General features: G+C 45.1%; 1 protein-coding gene across 2 annotated transcripts; it reads right to left on the reverse strand.

Moving 5' to 3' along the window:
* Positions 1-46: 46 nt before the first annotated feature.
* Positions 47-24,150, reverse strand: esrp2 (epithelial splicing regulatory protein 2). Of its 2 annotated transcripts, XM_030376327.1 has the most exons (17): positions 23,998-24,150; positions 23,679-23,831; positions 23,055-23,183; positions 14,625-14,738; positions 14,005-14,119; positions 13,779-13,874; positions 13,067-13,121; positions 12,248-12,355; positions 11,536-11,668; positions 11,060-11,102; positions 9,663-9,964; positions 7,065-7,289; positions 6,321-6,519; positions 4,779-4,977; positions 3,930-4,200; positions 3,009-3,118; positions 47-1,600 (listed from the first exon to the last, which is right to left on the reverse strand). In XM_030376327.1, exons 2-16 carry the CDS (start codon positions 23,808-23,810, stop codon positions 3,032-3,034), a joined length of 2,208 nt encoding a protein of 735 aa, XP_030232187.1. In that variant the 5' UTR covers positions 23,811-23,831; positions 23,998-24,150; the 3' UTR covers positions 47-1,600; positions 3,009-3,031. The 2 variants fall into 2 exon arrangements, with proteins under 2 accessions (XP_030232187.1, XP_030232188.1); XM_030376328.1 differs by lacking the exon at positions 3,009-3,118 and having other exon boundaries at positions 12,248-12,358; positions 23,679-24,149.
* Between the last annotated feature and the right edge of the window lie 418 nt (positions 24,151-24,568).

Here is a 24,568-nt window from a genome sequence, read left to right on the forward strand (position 1 = left end):
GAACTTAACAGGACTATACAAATAAATGGATGGCTTCAACACCAAATAAATTGATATCACATCTTTATTGTTAATTTTTTTTATACACTTCTAAACTCTTATCTGAACAAGTCCCAAACTTGTGCCCAAGAAAACAAAATCCACTCTCTCTTGCCACCAGAGGTCAGCCGAGCCGCATATGCGGGCCAGTACTGCACTCTGGGATTGTAGTCACAGAAAAGACAAGGAAACAAAAAAATAAACATGATCTGCATCCTTGGAACACATCAGTAGCATCATACAAAGCTATACGCATGTTTTTTGTTTTGCCAAAACGCAGATATGGATCTAGAGTGCGGTACAATTTGAATCTACATAAATAGACACAATGAACAGAAGAGGCGTGGCCAAGTTCAACCATCTCTGGATATGTCTCCGTACTTTCACATTTAAATAAACACAAAAACTCCACTTCTGCAAAGAACAATCCATCCAATAATAGAATCGATTGATTGCGCCATACGAGTCGACACTTGGTTCCCTTTGTTTACAACTACAGTGCTTATTGGTCTAATTTGGATGACAGTATGCCATACGTCAATGCTTTTTACATCAAGCAGAACATAAAGAAACAAAAACAATTATACAGCATTCAGACACTCCACCCAAGGGGAAACGGGGCTAGGTGAACTTGAAGCTAGCTCAAGACACTTGCATTCCCTCCGCTGGCTAGGTAAGTAGTACAAATCCGAAGTGGACGATATGGCTTTTTTCATTGGCTGTACAGGAAGTCCTTGCGGTACTTGTATCAAAATCGAAGGCACATAACTGTTATACATTAGCAAATTACAGGCACATACATGGAGCTCGAAGCTTGGAAGACAGAAAATAAGTAAGCATAGGATTTTTTTTGCATGGCCAATAGTCACACTGCAAAACACTAACTAAAGATATGGCCTTTCAAAGCAGAGGGGCGGTTTCCAAAAGGACTATGGTTTTAGTATCATAATCTTTTCATATTTAAATCCTAGACGCAGACATCGGTCTCTAGTGTGTACCGCCAGTGAAATTCATGCAAATTGTCCTTTTGTTATAAATTCCAAGCAACAGACAAAATGGCCACCGGTCACATCCCTCTCCGACCCCGAAGGACAAGATAGCCAAAACTCTTGATATCGGACCAAAACTCTTGATATCGGACCAAAACTCTTAATATCGGACCAACGGGTTCAAGCGATGGTTCTTGTTGGGCTTACAGCAAGTTCTGTCTGGCTAACATTTGAAATGAAACAAAAGTTCTAGTACTTTACGTACATCGTACACTGGGAGAAAGCAGACTAGGAGCGACAGAAGGCGGGTCACGGGAAACCGCTGGATGGATCCCCATGGCGATGATAGCTAGCGTGGGGGTTAGGGGGGATTGTGGAAGAATTGGGGGGGGGGGGGGGGGGGGGGGGGGTCAGGTACAGAAGGCCAGGCGGATGGGGTGGCCGTAGAGGAGGTGGTGGGAGCGCTCCAGCACAGCCTGCCCAGCCAGCTCCTCGCTAGGGAAGGCTACGAGTGCCTCACCGCTGCACTGGCCACTGAGGTTGTACAGGACAATGACGCCCTCTGGTGGAAGCTGTGGACACACAAAACGGACGCACACACACAAGGATACACACCATCAATTTAAGGCTGAGTCATGTCAACATCAGGGGGCGCCAGAAAGCACAGAAGAAGCCTTTGGATCCGGAGGGGAAAGACCCTTAACCCGTTGGGCAGGTGGTTAGGGAACTATAAGTAACCTAAACATCCAAGGCCATACAGAGACAAAAGCACGGGCCAATTAAGGGCAGACGACACATCTTGCACAATCGGTCACCAGTTTAGTACCATTCACAGACGTTGGTTTGCATCACAATACTTTACTGATGAAGTTTAATCGAAATCTTGGCGTGTAACACTAAACACTACACATGCAATGTGTAGTTTCTATGTTTCAAGAGCATGAGGGAAATGCAGTATTCGACGACACAGCGAAGAAACTGTTCCAAGGAGAAATTACTGCAACAACAAAAAAAAGCCCTGTGTGTGCCCAATGATTAGTGTTCAAGGTGTACACATTCCAAGGTTAAAAGGCACCCAGTGCAACTTTCGAGGCTTAAAAATAAACATTCAATTTCTAGTCTTTTTTACACGTAGTAAGTTTCAATAACTCCATACCATTACATACTGACATTCAAGCAGCAAAGATGAGACGTCGTTGTGTGGTGAGAACTGATTGAAAATCGATAACGACAACAATGCCGCCATTTTCTTTATTTTTTGTAACCTACAATAAATAAAGCAGGCTTCCAGTCAATGGAAAAATGGCTTCTCCCCACCGGCGATTGTTGTTTACGATTTTCTATCAGTTCTCACCACACAGCGACGTCTCATCTTTGCTCCTTGAATGTCGATATGTAATGGTATGGAGTTATTGAAACTTACTACGTGTAAAAAAGACTAGAAATTGAATGTTTATTTTTCATTGAATGTTTACATAAAGTTGCACTGGGTGCCTTTGACGTCAAAAGACGTTAACGTATTTTTTATCTTTTTTGTACAATATGCAATCTGTTTGTCTCGTCTGTTTGAAATATGCGTTAAATTGATTGGCAGGTAAACGTAACCTGAAGGCTACAGGGCTCTAGGTTTATGGCTCAGACTCTGCAGCAACAAAGAGAAATGTCAGATTACATCTCAAATAGTGACCCTAGCCTTTTCAGGTAGGGTTGCTTCAGGAGAAAGTAGGGAGAGGGGGGGGGTGAGGAGCAGAGGGTTATTTTATCAAAACAGAGTCTGGGGCTATCTTGACAATGGCGAACTTTGCATATTGTACCTTTAATTAGTGGCCTGGTTTGGCCGGCCAGCAGGCCGAATAATATCACATCTACTACACCTTTAACCCAGACAATCCATGGGCTGTATAGACCTAGTGGAACACCGCTGGGTGCTCAAGGAAGCGAGGAGACAAGGAGACGAGGCGGTGAGGAGGCTCCCCTTACCTTGGAAAAGGTGGGGTGGGGGTCTAAAGACAGAGCCATTCTTTAGGCTGGATCAGACTCCTGGCCTGATCACTGAGCTGCCCCACGCCACTGAAGTCTTCAGGAGCATACTACACACACACACACACACACACACACACACACACACACACACACACACACACACAGTGACAGTCAGAATAACACACACAGTGACACATTCATAGTGGCAGTCAGAATAACACACTTAGTGGTGGTAAGCCAACACACACACACACACACACAGGTGAGGGTGTAATGGAGATCCGTTGTGCTGGGAGAGCAGGTTTGTCACCCAGAGAGTGAAGAGTGAGAAAGTCAGTGAGGGAGGAGCAGTCACAGCCAAGAGACACTGAGAAAGTGTTCCTAACTCACTCTATCGCAGATAACATTACCACGGTTCAGCCAACAGTCAACACACAAGACTATTTAACACGGCAGGGAATAACTAGAGGGAGTTATTCACACCAACTAAAGCACAGATCATCATCATCATCATCATCTTCACAATCACATCAACAAGGCACAAATAAACCAATCAGTAGCGACCACCAGCTCCGTCTGTGGGATAAAGTCACGATCAACAGTACAATTATTTCATGGAGGGACCTGGGAGAACAGAAGACCTCCTGTAAAGAGAAGATCCTGTGCTGGTTTTCCTATAACTTGAGGAACAAACAGATCAATCACACATCAGCAAGTGGAGCCAATGAAAAATATCTATGAGAATACACGGGATGGGTGGACTAGTGGACGAGCACATTGCGTTTCTCAGAACCTAATTTTTCTACTAGAAGTCACCCTAGGGCAGGTTTAAAAAAAAAAACTACAAATACTTAAAACAATTAGTCCCACACTTCCCCGACTGTGTTCCCCATCCCCCCCATCGCCACGGTTACCGACCTGGTAGCCCTGGAAGAAGCTGAGGATGTCTTTGACCCCGGCGCTGTAGGGCAGCCCCTGCATGCGCAGCAGAGAGCCATGGGCTGACGCCATCATGGGGGAGGAGCCAGGGTGGGCGTGGTGGGCGTGGGCGTGAGCGGCGGCCGCGTGGGCGTGGTGGGCGGCGGCGGCGGCCGCCGCACTGCCCGGGTGGTGGGACTGGGACACCGCCGACGCCATGGCGCCCGGGGGGGCGGCGAAGTAGCCCACCGTGGAGGGAGAGACCGGGGGGCTGGTGGGGGAGGAGGAGAAGAGAGAGGGTAGAAGGAAGGGAGGATCGGAAAACAGGAAAGAGAAGGCGAGATGTGAAGGACGAGGATGGACGGTGGGCACCGACTGACGCGTGTACTTTGGGCGTTGCACTGTGCTAACCAACACCAAACGAGTACACGATGCGTCTTATCTCGCCGCGATGCACTGGTTCTCTGACTAGCACAGCTGCTACTACCTCATTGGTTTCAAAAGAGGACCGCCATCTTGAGTGGCCACCATCGCTGGTGTCAGAGTCCTAGGGCTACGGTTGCTACGGTGGAATCTTGAAACTTGTTTGAGCCATTCCGTATTAACAGCTCTGCAGTTGCTCCGATATTATTGACACGTTTCCATTGTTCTCAGCATCCCCTGGTGATGATGCTTCGCGTAGGCTCTGAAGGCTGAATAACACCCCCTAGAGTTTGCATGGTGCAACCAGCATAATGCGATGCATGCAATAACACAGGCCTGTTAAAGACAGGCATAAATGCCTGCATTGAATGAGGACCGTTGCACTACCATAGCATGCATGGCATCAAGATTCATGTCCACACACACCTGGGATAGTAGGCAGTGTAGTTCATGTTCATGTAGAGGTGGGGCTGGGGGGGGTAGTAGGCCAGGGCGGGGGTGGCCGAGTGGCCGCTGTGCTGGGGCTGAGGTCGGGGGGACGCCATCAGGGGGGGCTGGTAGAGCCCCGCCTCCGACAACATGGCCGGACTGGGGAAGGCTCCGTAGGCGGTGGGGGGGGAGAGACCTTGGGAGGGAGAGAGACAGACAGACTGTTGATGGGATGGTGACACATTGTTCTGTAAAAGTCACCATTACCTGAGTCATTGAACCAAATAGAATAAATGAGGTCCCCAACCACATTAGCGTCATAACAAATAGGTAAGGTGATGTAAATAGGTCTCCAACACAGGGCACCATTTATACCTTCTGCCCAGACTACATGCTAGTGGCCTAACATGCATGGGAACTGCATGGTAATACTAAGTTCAATAAGTCAGCAGTGTTGGCCAGTACACACACACACACACACACACCTAACCTTAAATCCCAGAACACTGACCTTGTGTCGATCTGCCAAACTAGGGCTAGGCCCTTTTGCTATAGATAAGGATAACTGTTCAAACAAAGCCCTAACCCAAGAGGAAACATTTCACATTCTTGTTTTTGATATAGTGACAGCACCTTTTTATTGGGTAATAAAATGCTCTGAACGCTCTGAAAACTGATTTTAATAAGGATGTTAACTGACTTCATTTGCAATATTCGGCTCTATACATACACTGCATGCAAATGTTTTACTGGTGTGTGTGCAAGAGGGGTTCCGTTGGTCTGGACGGGGGGTATATCTAATCATCTCTCCTGCTCTACCGTTTAGAAAGAGAGCATGTGAACGATGAGGTCATAAACGGAACTCAAAGGGAACCAATGGGGAGAGGGGAAGGTGTTGCCCATTGGCGGAAAAATCCAAATCTAATCTGGAATACCGGGAAGAGATAGGGGTGCGCCGAAAGAGCAAAGTACAGACGTGAGGACCGCAGCCCAGCCGCTAACAGAAACAAGACTGCTTGTGTTAACGCATGCGGCGAATGAAAGGCCGTAACATGAATCAGATAGCATTAAGGAATAGCAATAAACCCATGCAGTACTTCTGGCAACCAGACACACAGTTTGAGTCTGTTCCATCCAATCACAGCAGTTCGAAGATCAACCATACAAGACACAACTAAAACTGCTTTTTTAAAACATTTGGGGTGTGAGAGTTGAATATACATGCTTGCAAGGTGGGGGGAGGGATGGGTGAGGAGACGAGAGGGTGAGGAGGAAACCTACAGGGCAGCTTGCAGGGAGGGGGAGAGGAGAGGAGAGGGTGAGGAGGAAACCTACAGGGCAGCTTGCAGGGAGGGGGAGAGATGGGGGAGGAGGAAACCTACAGGGCAGCTTGCAGGGAGGGGGAGAGATGGGGGAGGAGGAAACCTACAGGGCAGCTTGCAGGGCGGGGGAGAGATGGGGGAGGAGGAAACCTACAGGGCAGCTTGCAGGGCGGGGGAGAGATGGGTGAGGAGAGGAGAGGGTGAGGAGGAAACCTACAGGGCAGCTTGCAGGGCGGGGGAGAGAGGCCGCTGCGGTTGAGGGTCCCTCCCATCAGCACGATGCTCATCTCCTCCGTGGAGCACTGGAACACCTCCACGTAGCGGTCCTTCATGGTCTTCTTGTGGCACTTCTGGGCCACCATGAAGGCCTTGTCAGAGGACTTCATCTGGATGAAGGCGTCGCCCGAGGGACGGCCCTGGGAGGGAGGGAGGGAGGGAGGGAGGTGGTGTTCATGCCACTAGATCGTCTACCATCTAAACCAACCACACAAAAGCTTCTGGGTTCGAAACCCCAAAACCAACTGAAGGCCCTCAAAAGATTTAAGTTATCTAATATTTGGATAAAGTATCTAGCATTTGGATAACTTCCTAAATAATAAATGTAAAAGGATAGCAGCTTGATATAATTATTTAATATCCGCAAATACATAGCACACGTCACATTAAGCTGGCAAATTAGGGTTATTAGTATTGAGTAATGGGGGATGACATTTTTTAATCAAACCACAAAATGAGCATTTCACATTAATTATAGTTTAACAGCAGCAGTTTGCTATATTCATGTCACTCCTTCTCTTTGGTGTCATTTTAACTTCATTTTAGTGACACAGGCATTACAAAGTCATTCATCGCTTTTGATCGTCACCCAATGTAAAACTACACAACCATCATATCCTCTGTCCCAGCCCATCGAGGGAGGGAGGGAGGGAGGGAGGGGGCGAGGGAGGGGTCAGGGGCTGACCTGCTGGTTGAGGACCATGTGGACTCCGTGCGGCTTGATGTCCACCGTGTGCTCCCCCATGAACTCCAGGATGTCCTCGATGGCGGCCGTGTAGGGCAGGCCGCGCAGGCGCACGCAGTCCCGCGTGTTGGCCGTGGCCAGGAAGGGGGGCGTGGCCATAACTGGCAAAATGGGCGCCGGCGGCAGCGTTGAGATCAGCGGCGCTGACATGTAGCGGTTCAGCACCTAGAGAGGGACAGAGGAGGATGTAATGGGTTTAATGTGATACATGTAGTCTCAGCACAGAGAGAGAGAGAGAGGATGTAATGGGTTAATGTGATACATGTAGTCTCAGCACAGAGAGAGAGAGAGAGGATGTAATGGGTTAATGTGATACATGTAGTCTCAGCACAGAGAGAGAGAGGAGGATGTAATGGGTTAATGTGATACATGTAGTCAAAGCACAGAGAGAGAGGAGGACGTAATGGGTTAATGTGATACATGTAGTAGTTTAGCCCCTTTAGAGTACGATTCATGGGTTTAATGAGTCTTATACAACACGTAGTTAAGCACCTTCAGAGAGGACGATATAATGCGTTGATTGCGATAATATGATACATGAAGTGGTTTAGCAGCTTCACAGTGTGGGATTCAACCCATTTAATGCGATTAGTGTACTGGTGTAGGTCGAGCCCTTCACAGGGAGGCACAGAACAACCGAATGTGTTCAGAAGAGTGTGTTCATGCCAAAAGTTAAGGGTTTGGCTGGTACGCCAAGACCCACAGGTTCATTGTTAACATTGTCAATGTCTAGAAGTAAACCAGCGGTGATTTTTACTCAACCTCCTCTCCCGGCGAGGTCTTGTACCATAAACGGCAGTTGGCGAAAATTGACATCCATTATATTCCAAAGAAATGTTAAGCAGCTCAAATAGCTCCATCTTTGATCGGTTTAGCCCAGGCAAATGCATAAAAACTGCCCTGGCTAGCTAGCTTTATCCAATAGTGCCCACAAACAAACTAACCCACCCAAAGTTTAAATTCTTCGTTAGCTCGCCCCTGCGCCTGCTCACGGACTTGAGCCAAGTCTGAGAGGCGAGCAGATAGAATTAATGAGTGTAAAGTATCTCGGTCATGAGCACTGAGGGGGAATATGGATCAAACTGTGGATTTGATACCGCTTCGACCCATCGGTAGCAAATGGACAAGCTCAGTGGGGAAATAGGTAAATATGTGTTCTGTGTGACAGTTTTGTTCCACGTTCAAGCCTTATAACCTGGTAACTTGTTGATGCTGAATCAGAATCATCACACCGTCTATAAAATGGCAGCCACCATCTTCACAGAAACTGACTGCACACCTTAGTCTCCACGTCCGTGACCATGAATGTGAGTGTGTAAACACACAAACAAAAATTCTGGATTTACCAGTTTCTGTGCACTATTGGAGGCGCCTACTTAGCCTGGGCAGTTATGGGAGCACTCGATGATTCAATGATTAGAAAAGTCATGGCTGATATACATCTGGACAGAATGTCAACAACTAACCTGGGGTCTATAAAAACTGGCTAAACCCTTCAATACCTAAAAAGTCAATTGTACTTCCTGTACACGTACAATTCTGTTCTTCCAACTCAGTCCTCCGGTAATCATGATACCTTGTGTATACAGATTTTCCCAGCAGGCAAAGGAACCCTTCACACATCAAGTGCCAAGAAAAACATGAAGGGACTTCGCTGACTGATAAAACACATCATTTGAGAACAATGGCTAATCTTTCCTGATTCTTGAAAGGATTGGTCGTGTCTGTTTCTGCTTAAATAAAGAAAGTATATCTATGAACATGATTGAGGTTAATGGCATGTAAACAGTGGCATACGGCTACTGTTGAAAGAAACAGATGTGTGCGCTTGGTATGGGGTCAGTTTCAAGTTTAGCTGTGCAAACATGAAACTTGCTGATTAAAAAAGCAAACACCAGGACTCTAGGCAGAAGGACTCTTTCCATTTTCAACACACAATGCAATGGGGACAGCGAGAGGGCAGCTGTGGGCTCTGACCAAAACAAAAAGAAAGTGTCTCTAGGCTAAAGAACGAACGACCAAAACCCTGCTTATGATTTTAACTTTTAAACCCACATTCCTACACCCCTTATGGTGCCTCTAGACATATTGTCTGTATACCTTTGTAGTTTTAATCATGTGCCACTTCAGCTAGAGTAATGTCCTTTACATTGAGGCATAACAGCCGAATGTCCCGTCTCGTGTTAGCAAAAGGACCGTCTTAACTCTTAAGTGATGTTGGGATTAGTAAAAACACCATCATCTTAAGTGACGTTGGGATTATTAAAAACACCATCATCTTTAGTGACTTCGGGGGTTAGTAAAAACACGATCGTCTTAAGTGACGTCGAGGGTTAGTAAAATACCATAATCTAAAGTCAGGTCTGATGTTAATAAAAATACCATCATCTTAAGTGTCGTTGGGGGCAAGTAAAAAATACCAGCGTCTTCAGTCCTGTCTGATGTTAGTGAAAATACCATCATCTTAAGTCCCGTCTGATGTTAGTGAAAACACCATCACCTTAAGTGACTTTGGGGGTCAGGAAGTGAGCCTCTCACCTGCTGCACCTCGGCGGCGGTGCTCCGGAACAGCTCGATGTACCTCTTCCCCAGGATCTGCTTATGCTTGCGCAGGGCGTTCTGAGCGTACTCCTCACAGGAGAACAGCACAAAGGCGTCGCCCGACGGCCGGCCGTCGGGGTACTTGACGAAGAGCAGGCCCTCGGCGCCGTCCGTCACGGGGCTCTCGGGGCCCAGGAAGGAGAGCACGTCCTGGGGCGTAGCCGTGAAGGGGAGCCCCCTCATGCGGATGATCACCTGGTTCTCCTTGGACAGAAACTGTGCCACCTCGTTGGATGTGCCTGCGGGGGCCAACGGCTGGTTTTAATTACACCCCCTGCTTAACACCACCACCTTAACACTAAACACCACCCCATAATTTATTGCTTCACCAAGGAATAGAAGTACTATCGCTTGAAAAAATTATCAAGTACAGACACGAGACCAAACCGCACAAGATGGGAATTACTCTGTCACACAAGTGAAAATATCTTTTGCACGCATTTCTAAAGGGCAAATCAGTCGGCGTTAGGCACCCATGCCCGTTGCCTGCACAACCTGTTCTTATGAAACAGCCATGAACTAATCAGGCCTCAATTACCACAGAACATGGCTGCTCAACTTTTGACAGAAAGGCTGCACCTTCAAAACAAGGGTGGGTCAGTCGGACAATATCTGGTCTCAATCTGAACATTCGTCTCCGTCCACTGCCCGCCTGAGTCCATTTATCTGATGCAGCTGTCTCCCCGGTCATGTCACACGCGGCCTGGCAGGTTCCCCGCTCTGCTGCCTGCTGGGCCCGGGCCCAGGGGCCCTGGCCGCAGAGGCCCTGGCCGCAGGGGGCCTTTGTCCCTTCACACCCCCTTTGTGCGAGCTCTGTGCTGGGCCTTTCACTGGCCCGGTGCCCCCCTATGTCCCCCATCTCCGCCACCACCCCACCTGGGGAAGGAAGCGTGTACCTGCAGAGAACAGGTGACTGGCTGTGGCCCAGGGGTCGAGTTTCCCTCCCTGCTGACCTACAGGGGCTGGGGGCTAAGGGGAGGGGCGGGGCTGCTAGAGGAAGGGATTGAGGTGGTGTAGAGGTGGAAGGGAAGGGAAGGGGGGGGGGGGTGTTGTCTGACAAAGCGTGCTTTCTGTCCCTGGGGGATAGAGTGCCAGGGAGACGAGTGGATTGGACCAGAGCAACAGGAAGGAGAGTGACGCTTCAATGGAGAACTACTCTCTTTAAAGGGCCGACGGAGAGGGGCTCGAGTGGGTTTTGAAACGAGGGGGAAAAACTGTAACTGAAGGCACAATGCCTTGACTCTTCCGGGGAAGAGAGATGAAAAGGGAGAGAGACATGTACATAGAGAGGAAGGGAGGGTGGAAAAGAAAAAAAGAAACATGTGAAATCTGACCTCCAGCGATCTTAAGGAATTCCTCCCCGGTTGCCTTGTATACCTGATGGGGGAACAGGGAGAGAAACTACAGTAAGACACCCGACAGCAGAACCAAACTCAACCCTCGTTCCTTTGCATACACTCTCCATGGACACAACCTCTGACTTGAGCATAAGGTGGTGAAAGGATTCCGTTTTACTTGGATCCATAAATTCGTGACCACTGCATTTCCTTTGCATCATAAATTGTCCTCAAGAAGAAACCGTGCATGGTAGTTATTTACAGACCAAAAATGGCCTCAAATGACCCCGGCATACATCATGTGGTAGCAGTACTAATCGCAAGTCTAGCTTGCAGACCCATAATGTAGGAATACTAGAATAGAACTGCCTCTAGTATTGTATAGACAGTATCAGTGAAGCAGTCGGGGCCGTAAAGGGTCCACAGACCGGACGGTGTCCCGTGCAGGGTGAACCAACGTGGGGCTAGCGTACCTCGATGTAGCGGCTACCCATGTGGTGTTTGTGGCGCTCCAAGGCCAGGTCCCGGTGCTCCTCGTTCACGAAGCGAACCAACGCCTCGCCGTTCCTCCTGCCCTGTGCGTTCAGACACAGGGCCACCCCTCCTCTGAACAAACACACAGGATGCACTTTGACCTTCAAATTCGGTGTCATTTCGTTAGCAGTTGGTGAGACTTAAAATCTGGTTGAATCCATTGCTCCTTTTGTTAATTGCATGTTGACAATCGTGAATTCATTGCCCATCTCTGCGAGGCTGGTCAATCATTTAATGTAATATATTAACATTATACCAACTAGACCACTTTAGGACTTGGACCTTACAATTTACAACACTTTCCTTTAAATGGATTGCATTTATAAAGTTATACGGAAATAGACATCTGTAAGTCGTAAGCTATATGACACAATGAGCACAAGAGGAACCTAGGATAAAACCAGTAACGTGCTGTCGTCCAGTCAACCTTGAAATGTTGTGGATTTTCTTATAAATGAATGTCTATTAAGTCACCATCCATCACTGAATGATGAGACACGATGGTGATTGAGCCTATGGCCCACTAATGAAAGCCCAGCATTTGCAGTTTTATGAATGTTTTGAACTGGTTGTCGGCAATGACACAGTTTTCATCTCTGGTGAGAAATAGAGCTGAAATCTTTGAGATGGTCACGTAATGGCATAACATACTTGGCGATGTTGAGGCCTTTGAAGAAGCGGGCTATGTCCTGGTCTGAGGACTGCCATGGAAGGCCCCGTGCTCGGATCACAGTCTCACTGTCTACCGGATCTGTCTTGCTGCTTTGCCAAGGATTCAGAGAAAACAAACAAGGAAGAGCGAGATTATCATAATTTACAAATGTTAAATACATTAACCTGAGCTACCACAACCACAAGACTAATGGTAAAAGGGGAGAGGGAGGGGTAGTAGTAGTAGCAGTAGTAGTAGTTAGTTTTAGTTGTAGTAATAGTTTTAAAGTCCTGATCAGCAGTTAGATTGAGGGTTAAACAATATTTTATCAATATGATTTTCTTAAAATGTAATTATATATTGAACGCCCAACAGAATGAATTTTAAATAACTGTTTGCTCCACCTGCGTCAGTCAGCACATTGAGGTCAGTAAGTTGTGGTACAAATCAATAGTTTGCTCAATGGAGACGAGAATCCCAGACAAAGAGCCCACATCGCAGGTCCAGGTACGCCCACAGCAGGGTATTTACCACCCCTCGTAGAAGCGTGCTCCTTCTCTAAAAGGCCACGGGCTGCCGGCAAATGACCCGGCGACAGCAGAGCCCGCTAAGCGCTTGATGGCAAAGTTGGCCAGCTTTTAATTACACACTTGTGGTTTCCTTGTTGCTGTAATCAATGCTAGGAGCCAGTAGCCTCGGGCCCAGGCGTCGAGGGGGATAACCAACCAGGCATGAGAAAGGTGGCGAGAGGGGCCCACCGGAGTGCAACCCAGCGTGGTCGGGTTTCACTGTGTCCCGGAGCAGAACCGCATACGTACCATGTGCCCGACTCAAACTTGTACTTCACCGACTCAAAGCAGGAGAATCGGTGGTCTGTAGGGGATGGATAAACAAAAAACGGGAATTAATGAAGGTCACATATAATAGTTCACACAGTCATCAAATCATGCATAAAACACATTTAAAAACACATATCAGGTTACACAATAATCGTTGCAATGCACAAGTGGTTGGACTGCATTGTTGTCCTGAAAATGACACCACAGAGTTCTCCAATTAGCTGTTGTACAGGTTAGGCCAGTCTGCAGACTCCCTGCCACCTGTTATTGGGTGTTATACCCCACGAGATGAATGGTCACACCGGGTAATAAGGAGGTGGACAGACTGCAACCCTGATATTTACCCATTACTTCCCTCTAAAACACTGTCTGGTGTGGAGACAAAGTGGCCCATCCCTTGTCTTTGTAAAGTATTAAAGGGGTTTGTTTGTTGTTCTTATTATTACTTGTGTAAGATTTCCCCATGGATTTTCCCAGCTCTTTTACCATTGTCATGAGCAGGACAATGGTACTTTCATCTTCCATAGCGGTAGTGTTTGAATTTAAGTTGTCCCTTTAAATTAGAGTAAAATACATACCGTATATTGAAACACATTTCACCAAGTCAATTGAACATAATGTATCCACTTCATTGAGGGGTTTCCCCGTTCCCGAACAGGAAGTTGGAGCAGTGAGTGTGGCAGGTACGTACTGAGAGGCTCTGCCATGATGTGGAGTGCCAGCTGAACCATGTTCCTCACATCGAGCAGCCCGGACGCGTGCTCCGACACGGAAGAAAGACCCAGGTCTGCATCCTCACCGTTAAAGAAGGCAAAGCACTAGACACAAAATTGGACTTCCCACCCACCCAACCACACACACACACCCACCCATACCCCCACACACACACACACTAGTTGAAAACATTGGAAGGATACACTCCAGCATGGAGGAGATATTGAGGTCCTCCCCAGGGCCGGCGTTTGGGCAGCATTTGTGGAACTCCTTCTGCAGGTCCACGAACGAAAAGAAACATTCCGGGAGCACGAGGTTCTGAAGGCAAGAGTCAGGGAAAAAATACGGAGGCATTACAAAAACACTGATGCATTTTAATACAAGAATATAACAGAATGATATAATTCCCATTTACACAAGAGCATTAACCACCAAGTGAAATGGCCAAAACACGCTGTGTCATTTAAAGAAATTGACTAGTAAACACGGATGGCAAATAAAAATGATATTGAATAATGCAATGTTGGTAGTAAACCTGGAGTCACAGTCAGCAGAAATTGAGCAGTCTGATTTACAGATCACTTTCTTTTATGATTCTTGTGTAAATTGTATCATGTTTACGTAAATCAGCCGATAATCGTGCCATGCTGGGAAGAAGCAAACAATGGAGCGATACTGAGAAAGCTTTAGTTTAGTCTCAGATCAGACCCCACAGTAGAATACACCATGAAGAGTGAAAGTGTAGTTTACAAGACGTTCATCAATGTGGCACGCTGGAGAAAGTGTGTTCTGGTGGTGAAGGTCATAGCGGTATAGCCTGTACCTTTTTGGACGCTTCCGGGTGGAGGGCCTGTCGGATGACCTGGGGGCCGTCAACACAGAGTGTGAAGGAATTCCTGCCAAGATCCTCCAACTCTGCCTGCACGGACTGCTGGAACTGCTCGAGGAACAGGGGAGAGGCAGGCAGGAGGGACAGAAACCAGGGTTAGGGCCCGTTCACACTGATTCAGGCGTTCTGGCAGAAATGCCAGCTCAAACACTCTTTGGAATGGACAATTTTTAGCAATCAACTTTTGGAGAAACGCAACCCGACATCAGTCTGCAGTGGCCAAGGTAAGCCTGCGATCAGACCGGAAGACGCCCAAGGGAAGAAGAACCTTGTTTACCATGTAACGTTAGCATTGTTGCATTGGGCTGTTACTGAAAACTCTGAAGATGGCAGAGGGACTGATCGCAGCCATGTTGTCCTTTCCCGACGCTGTGCAACCCCATCATGTGGGAACGGTTTAAGTTCACAACATGCTGGCACACAAACAAACCATGAAGTGACACTACCACATTGCCGCAGCAGTGTGCGGTAACCACCACAACGCCTGATCCAGTGTGTATGAGCCCTTAGAGCGACGCTATGCTGCATAAAAATGAATACAAATAAAATGTACCAGTCAACATTAAAAAGGCAAACACATTGTGTTTTTGCCCACTGGTCTAGGATTATGAAGGAACTTCAACACAATCAACAATAATACCACATTCATTTTGTATTGTACCTTTTACAGTAGGAAATAAATCCCAAAATAAATACAGCGGCAACCAGGTATATCATATAGGATAAAAGATGAAATTGTATATATATATATATATATATATATATATATATATATATATATATATATATATATATATATATATATATATATATATATATATATATATATACACACACACACACACACACAGGTGCTGGTCATATTATTAGAATATCATGAAAAAGTTGATTTATTTCATTAATTCCATTTAGAAAGTCAAACCTGTAGAATGTATACATTCATTCCAAACAGACTGATACATTATGAGTGTTTTTTGCCAAAAAGAATATGATTATAGCTGACAACCAATGAAAACCCTAAATTCAACATCTCAGAAAATTAGAATATGGTGAAAAGGTCAGATATTGAAGACACCTGGTGCCACACTCTAATTAGCTAACTAACTCAAAATACCTGGAAAAGCCTTTAAATGGTCTCTCGTTTTGATTCTGTATGACACACAATCATGGGGAAGACTGCTGACTTGACAACTGTCCAAAAGATGACCATTGATACTTTAAAGAAGGAGGGCAAGACACAAAAGGTCATTGCCAAAGAGGTTGGATGTTCCCAGAGCTCTGTGTCCAAGCACATTAATAGAGAGGCGAAGGGAAGAAAAAGATGTGGTAGAAAAGAGTGTACAAGCAAGAGGGATAAACACGCCCTGGAGAGGATTGTCAAACAAAACCGATTCAAAAATGTGGGGGAGATCCACAAAGAGTGGACTGTAGCTGGAGTCAGTGCTTCAAAAAGCACCACACACCGACGTATGCAAGATATGGGCTTCAGCTGTCGCATTCCTCGTGTAAAGCCACTCTTGAATAAGAGACAACGTCAAAAGCGTCTCGCCTGGGCTCAAGACAAAAAGGACTGGACTGCTGCTGAGTGGTCCAAAGTTATGTTTTCAGATGAAAGTAAATTTTGTATCTCCTTTGGAAATCAAGGTCCCAGAGTCTGGAGGAAGACAGGAGAGGCACAGAATCCACGTTGCCTGAAGTCCAGTGTAAAATTTCCACAGTCAGTAATGGTCTGGGGTGCCATGTCATCTGCTGCTGTTGGTCCACTGTGTTTCCTGAGGTCCAGGGTCAATGCAGCAGTCTACCAGGAAGTTTTAGAACACTTTATGCTGCCTGCCGCGGACCAACTTTATGGAGGTGACGATTTCATTTTCCAACATGACTTGGCACCTGCACACAGTGCCAAATCTACCAGTACCTGGTTTAAGGACCATGGTATCCCTCTTCTTGATTGGCCTGCAAACTCACCTGACCTTAACCCCATAGAAAACCTATGGGGTATTGTGAAGCGGAAGATGCGAGATGCCAGACCCAACAATGCTGAAGAGCTGAAGGCCACTATTAAAGCAACCTGGGCTCTCATAACACCTGAGGAGTGCAACAGACTGGTCGACTCCATGCCACGCCGTATTGCTGCAGCAATTCAGGCAAAAGGAGCTGCAACTAAGTATTGATTGCCATACATGCTGAAACTTTCCATGTTCATACTTTTCAGTTGGCCCACATTTCTAAAAAATCATTTTTTGTACTAGTCGTAACTAATATTCTAATTTTCTGAGATACTGAATTTGGGATTTTCAGTAATTGTCAGTACTAATCATCCAAATTAAAAGAAATAAACATTTCAAATATATCACTCTGTGTGTAATGAATTCATATAATATGTAAGTTTCACGTTCTGAATATAATTACTGAAATAAATCAACTTTTTCATGATATTCTAATAATTTGACCAGCACCTGTATATATATATATATATATATATATATATATATATATATATATATATATATATATATATATATATATATATATATATATATATATATATATGAAAAGAAAGATTGTTCGATTAACATTAGGATAACAATAGTTAGACATTGAGATATTGAAGAGATCGATTAATTCAAGGCTAGAAAACGGTTCAAAACAAACTAGTGTTTGGTATTAGGTCTGATCAAGGACATAAGGCCAGTTTAGTTTCCCCAGATAAAGAGCATGTTCAACAGGTTTAGCGTTTCCCCTGTGGGGGGGAGGTGTGGGGGTGTGTGTGCAGTCAGACTACTCCTCCGTCCGTAGACAATATGGGCCAAATCAAGCGGAGCACAGAAGCCCATATTTTTCTGTGTTTAGCCAAAACGAGGCAGTTTTGAAGGAGCCCCATTACCAGTGTTGTGTAAACCCCCCTAGTGGTGTTACACCATCAACAGAAAACGTCACCTCCACATCATCACTGTCCCTATATGACATTTGACACAAATTGCCTAGTTTTTAGATCACAGAGCTACACAGAAAAAACATTTGGGAACAGGTTAATCTGCAATTCTCAATTCAATGTGAATCGGAAATTGGATACAGCCCCAAAGTGACAGGATGATAAACAGAGTATGATTTTACTCTGTACATGTTAAATTGTGAGATGTTGTTAAACATGTTAAATGTTGGGGCAATTATTTAATTACAAAATGACTGAATAAATGTCATAGAATATCGGTCATGCAATACAGAATAACGCAGGTATGTCCAGTGATTTATTTTTTTTCCTAGAAATTAATGTGATACAGTGGAGAAAAATAAAGGACTTGTAAAAAGGCAGCTTTTGTACTCCGCGGTGTAGTGTATGCATATCGGCAGGCACACAGCGATCTTCTGGGACACTTTAATGATTGACAGATTGATGGGAGCATTGGGGTAATTTCAGTGGGCCATTGGCGATCTACCATCTATGACAGATTCCTCAGGCAGTCAGAGAGAGTATTATGCGTGCAGGTTGGAGCTTGCCGCTCCGAGAGACGCTGAAATGAAAGCAAGGCCCGTCGTGGCGGGGGGGGGGGGGGGGGGGGGGGGGGGCTTCTACCTGCTCTGCAACAGGACAAGTGAGGTAGAACTACAACAACCAGCCAGAATATACCTAGGACATCAATCCGCAACAACTTCTCGCAAAATGTTTCATTCACTACACCGTACACCGAATCATTTAGATCAAATAACAGTGTTTGCAAATGAGCCACCTTGACTGCAAAAAAAGTGTGCTCATCCATAGTCCTCGTCCTCTAAAGCTGAAACATGGAGCCAGAGTCGTCATCGATGCCTGGGGATCCCCTTCCCACTACAGCCATGCTGACCTTACAGTCACCACTGCCAGAGAGTCACTTGTCCGTCTAAAAACACCGCACTGGCCACCGGCCAAGGAATGGCGAACCTGTCGAGTCGTGTGTCCCTGTCTGTCCAATAACTAGTGGATCAGCATGATGGGAACCCAGACCAACCCCCTGTTCACTGACACGCAAAACCACTGCGTGGTGTACTACTGGAGGGAACCCATATCAAAGTTTGAGAACCGCATGCATTCAAACAGAACACAACATAACATTCGGTAAGGAAGCATACCGCCTTTTTGAGTGCATGGTCTGTGTACCATCTACCTTTTCCAAGAATTAACGACCCAGGGCCCAAGTGGCCAAGGGTATCAGAGTATTAGCTATTTAACAATTGGCCGGTTAGAGCTAGGGGTCATAAAGTTCACTGTACCAAGAGTAGGATGGACAAGGAGGAGGAGGAGGCTTCCATTTAATGACCCAGGATTTCAGAAACCCGCTCCCTATGACCTGGTAGGAACACATTCTCTGCATGCATGAAAACTCCCCTCACAAACGTACAGTACTTTGACCAATACTCTCCTTACAAGCAACGCTTAAATTACCATTCAATTATTTAGCAGACACTTTAATCCAAAACGATTTTACACCGCATTCAGATGCAGGTCCTTCAGGAGTAGGTGAGGGAGGGAGTCGGGCCCTCCTGCTCCAGGATACCTGCTTGTGGTCTGCAGACATTTGGGATCCCAGTACCTCTTGGCTGGGAGGTGAACACACTGAACATTCCATTTTAAACCATTGACACACTGACGGCAAATGTCATTGTACTAACAAACCTATTTTTTACTTTTTAATCAAGTTTTGTAAATGTCTCTATACATTTAGACGACAGGACACCTAACCCCAGATCAGAGTGGTGTTTGCATGCAACTGTGAACGCTGCCACACCTTGTTCAAGCACTATAACCGGATTACCAACCAAAAGGTAAAGACCTTTGAAAAGGTTGCGACACTCCTTGTGTCTTTCTCGCCTACTGTGTGTATGCCCGACCGCATAATAGAGCAGACAAACCATACATTATCCTGTTCTGCCCTTGCTAAATGTTCGACTGATGTCTTCCAGATGCTGTAATTATTTCTCTCATTATTTGTAACCAAACAATTTGGTGTCCAAAAAACAACTTGTCATTTCCAGCCACTAAGAGTTAACTATTGCAATGAAGTACATATATTCATTAACAATACTCTTAGCCAGGGACCCTTGTTTGATTGCCATGCCCAATCTAAAATGTAAAGTCACTTTGGTCAGGACATGAACCTTGACCTCCAAAACGATTAAACCATTATCAGGTCACGGTGATAGCATCAATAGTAAGCATCAACCAACCTTTGTATATATGTAATTGTCTGGAAAAGTCTTGCACTGTCAGATTCAATGGAAGGCATGGCTTTTGATGAGGAGGAAGACAGTCTTTGAACGTGGAGATTCATTGCTGCACAATAGGGAAGGGTTTGGGCCGATAACACCAAGGGTGAGCCAAATGACTCACCATTTAATTTTGAAACTCGCTGCTTCAGAGAACTGAAACAGCAGGGAATGTGAATCTGTGCAGGTAAAGAGAATTCTGTGATTGATGTGGGAGTAAACTAGTGGTTTAAAGAATAGAAGCATGGGTATTTATTAAGGTTAATTTGGGCCAAAGTTAACCAAAATGTATTTCGTCCCTAAAGATAACCAATGACAATCTGCAATTTATGGCCACGGTCCACGGACACAGGTCAGTTTATTGGCCATAATAAAATATCCTTGTGAATACAACACCTTGGTGTATGTCCCAACAAAATGGTGTTTACCATTTACAACTGATAGAAAAAACTGATAGTCGTATTTCAGATTTCTGTCTCTTAAGTCTGTATTGGTTGGCTTTTGTGTGCTACAGACTAGTTCTGTTATGCAATGGAATTCCTCTTATTTTCTGAATTAGCCTTTTTTTAAATCCAATAAATGTAAGCTTTGGGAATGTTCCTTTGTGTTTCTTAGTATACGGTTTAAGTGTGATCCTGAACATGATTGTCAGAGCTTTTGATAGACAAAGATATCGGAATGATCTGGCTCCTTCATAAATGAGAAACACAAATACAATACGGACTGTATTGTATTTGACTGCATCTTCAGTCCTTCTTTGAGGACTGAAGGAGCCAGGGGTCATTTAGAAAATGGAAGGAAAGATCACGGGAACCAGTCAAAGATCATTACCATTACCTTCTGTGCGTCATGGGAGAAGCTATGTATCAGGTGCATCGAGTCTCAGGCTGCAACATGCTGCCGTTCTCGTGGCCTAAAGCAAAAGTCAGCCGAAGCTCCACACTGATACACAGGTGAAGAGGAGCCAGGCCCGCCCACGGAGCTCAGTCCTAACCCATGATGTTACTGATACTGAGCTACAGTTACCAGTTCCTCGGCCATGCTCGAAGTGGTCCACTTGTAACCTATAGCGTACACATCTACAAATCTGGTGTCAATGTACGTCTGATGTACGAAGAACTGAAGCGCACTTATTTCCTGCATACTATATCCCATGATGCAAAGAGGGTTTAATTTTCCTCAGGAAGGGATGGTCAGGGTCTTTATGCTAATTAGTTGTCAAGGGATGACAGACAGGATCCGACACGTGTTGGCTTGTTTATGCGACCAAAACAAGTCACACTGATGGATATCTGCTGCATAATTAGTGGCTGAATCCAACTCACTTGCTGCCTTACTTGATCCTTCAAAAGTGTACCAAGTACTCTTTACCATAGGGGGATTGGGGAATAAATAAGTTAACAATTGAACTGATCCCAACCCCCGATGGCCCTTGTCAATCCACACAACTATCTCCAGCAGGTTAGCCATTCCTCCGACACTGCTTACACATGCTAGCTTCAATGTAACGCTACACCAGCTGATTGGTGAGGTTTGACTAAATAACAGTTATTATCCCTGGAGGGGTTGAATGCAGGTCTATCGCCAACAAACATAATCCCTCCTGTTGTCATACATTAATAAATCTTTAACTGGAGAAAGACAAACAAAATAACCACATAAATCAACAACATGTGTGCAGCATGGCCTCTCGCATGTCTGGGCTGTATCCTTCTTGTTGTGTCTTTTGAGTCAGTGTTTTTTCTTAAGATTCATTGAATGGGGCAGTCCAATCTGAAGAAGGTATTTGTCATTGCATTGGGTTAGTTTCATTGGAACTTCTTCCATTATAAACTCCAATGCCTTGTTTTTTTGTTTTGTCTTGTTTTTGTTTTATTTATTTCTTATTGCTTATGTTTATTTATTTTTACACAATGTCTTGTTTTTTTAAATAATGTATGATGACTATATGCTCTGTAAGGTGACCTTGGGTGTCTTGAAAGGCGCCTCTAAATTAAATGTATTATTATTATTATTATTATTAAAGAGCCTGGATGAAAAGTTAGATTAACAACCTTATGCACATCATATAGGATTTAAAATTATATTTAATTGTACATCATTACCCAACAATGCTTCATTCATTAGAAATACCATGTGCAAGGGAAAGTGGAAATAGGAGACAAAAGCATGAAAGGTAAGAATTGATTACATCGGTTAATATTTGAAGGTTCTGCAAACAAACTCATCCATGTTGGTTTGAGATGTCACGCTTTGAAATAGGTCTATGGCAGGAAACTGTCACACCATAGTCCAGAAAAGAGGACAGATCATTTTGTTGGAGCTTTTTCTTTTGCTTGACGAGCATATCAACCCAACGTTCATAATTAACCAAACGGTTGGATTGGATTCACACCTGCTCGCACATGTTTGAAATTAACTGCATAGATGGACTAATCTTGACTTTGAAATCACTCTGAAGTCATTCAAGATAATAGCAGCTCTTCAACAACTACCAAAACAAAAGGAGGAGGCACGGCAGATGCCTCGTCCATTGAGCCAAAGAGTGTCAGCAAATAATGAGGTTAGGGTGGCGGAAAAACACGTTTGGTGACCTACGCAATTCTGTCAAAACAACCCGAGTCACAAGAAGGAACCAGTATCCACATCCTGGTCCCATCTTAAAGCGATGTGAATCAACTCATTCTGCCTTTGGCAAAACGACCGTGGTACATAGGCCTATACAATACCCACCCACTCTCACTCTTTATGTACCCGATGTCTATTCTTTCTATCGGTTTTCCATTGGTGCGTTCCCACTTCCCAGGCAAACATTCCGTCTTCCAGATGTCTGTAGCGTGCATCAGTCTGGGGCAAGACTAGACCTGCGACTACGCTCCCTCTATCTCCCTACAGCCCCAGGGCTAGCCCATCCTAGCTCTTAAACCATTTTTAAACCGTCAGCAATGTTAAACCGTAAGACGAACGCCAATCTTCACATTGGTGAGACATGGTTCTCAAGAAATAAACAAACGTTGCAAAGCAAAAAACAACGCGTGGAATCTGAATACAACACAAAAGCGTGCATTGGCATTTTGACATTGATTGAACGGTCTGGTTGGTTTAATTGGCAGTTGGTCTCACCTGTTGCAGAACCTTGTCCAGGGGGTCGGCCTTGGTGAGGTCGTCCACAATCAGGTCCGTCTCTTCCTTACACTCGTCTGTCAACTCCAAAGTGTCTGGCTTGACGAGACATCTATGAAGTTTGCCGACCTGAGAAGGGATTTGATTGATTCATGGAACGTAACATCATTGTTTGACAAATGTTATATCCATACGTCATCATTGAATCTTCAATTCAATTAGGATACTACTACTAGGCGCACTACTAGCCTACCGACCACCATTTCAGGAAATGGACTTTCCGGGTCAAACAATTGACAATTATAGTTGAAGAAACAAAAACTTAATTGTCAAAGACAGGCGAGGACGTTTACCCAAAAAGGTATGCGTTCTTGTGAAATGTTACAATATTATAACCCCCCCACCATGAGTCTGAAACTATGTTACGGCACACATTGTAGAGGAGGCTCTGTGTGAAATCTGAGGTTGAAATGTGTGTAGTGCGGACAGTGTCAGAAAGCACACCTTGTTGCGTTAAAGTCATCTGTCAAACATATACATCCACATACAAGGTAGATAAGACAACAATGCCACAAACATTTAGCTACACAAGAGACCTGTACAAAGGGCCAGAAAGGTTCGTACCTTTTTCTCATGTAGATCCACAATTTGCCACACCAAGAGAATTATTTCCCTTTCATCCGAACCCAGTTTACCCCCATTTGCACCAGCTGTTGCCCCAAAGAACACCACCAGAGTATCACTGTGCGAAGCCATCAGGGACCACAAGGGTAAAAACTACAATTAAAGCAAAGATCAAATAAAAATAACACGAGGGTTCACCTTTTTCCAAGTGATAAGTAGAGCGAACAAAAGATCTGGAAACTCAATCGTAAGTAAACGGGAGACAGAAAAGAGATTATTTTTCAAAGGAGACACGAGAGTTTTTGTTCAAAGACTCTACCTGTTCCAAAACTTGAGAATGTTCTATCCAGAGATACTGGTTTAACTGGTAAAGAAGAAGGGTGGAAATCCGTGTTGCTTTTACACGCACTCCATAGCAAGCCCCGGAGGTTTTTTTCACTGCTTGCTATTTTTTCCCCCTGAGTTACCTGTATGGCTCTGACTCCAATCGGAGAGCAGTCCCATGGGAGCCTGCCATTGGCTACTCAGCAAAGGTGAGGGCGGGACACTGTGGTGTATACAGTGCAGTCATTGGTTAGGTATGTAATGTAGGAAGTAAAGCAGGCCTATAGGATATTGTATAGTCCAACAGAGTAAACCCATGGGATACAATTCAATGTAGGCCTAATACAAAAAATATTGATGTGTTAAAGGGAATATAAACAGTGAGTGAATCAAGGCATGTTACAATATTGTAAGACGGCGTGTTATAGCCTCTACGGTGAGTCATAACGATCGATGGCACATATTTTGATATTTTTACCATTTAAGGGATTTAAGCCAACCCTAGTCTGTTGCTGTCCATTGCACCTCCCTTTCATCTCCGTGCCTCCCTCTGTTCAAAAGCATAG

The sequence above is a fragment of the Gadus morhua genome, chromosome 14 (assembly GCF_902167405.1).
Source record: "Gadus morhua chromosome 14, gadMor3.0, whole genome shotgun sequence".
NCBI lineage: Eukaryota > Metazoa > Chordata > Actinopteri > Gadiformes > Gadidae > Gadus > Gadus morhua.

Excerpts from the sequence above, each read along its gene's own strand:
- esrp2 (XM_030376328.1), bottom strand. The coding sequence starts at position 23,810 with ATGGCTTCGCACAGTGATACTCTGGTGGTGTTCTTTGGGGCAACAGCT. Across the intron at positions 14,739-23,054 it reads TGGACAAGGTTCTGCAACAG|TTCCAGCAGTCCGTGCAGGC; the intron begins GTGAGACCAACT and ends TTCCTCGAGCAG. Across the intron at positions 9,965-11,059 it reads ATTCCTTAAGATCGCTGGAG|GCACATCCAACGAGGTGGCA; the intron begins GTCAGATTTCAC and ends TGGCCCCCGCAG.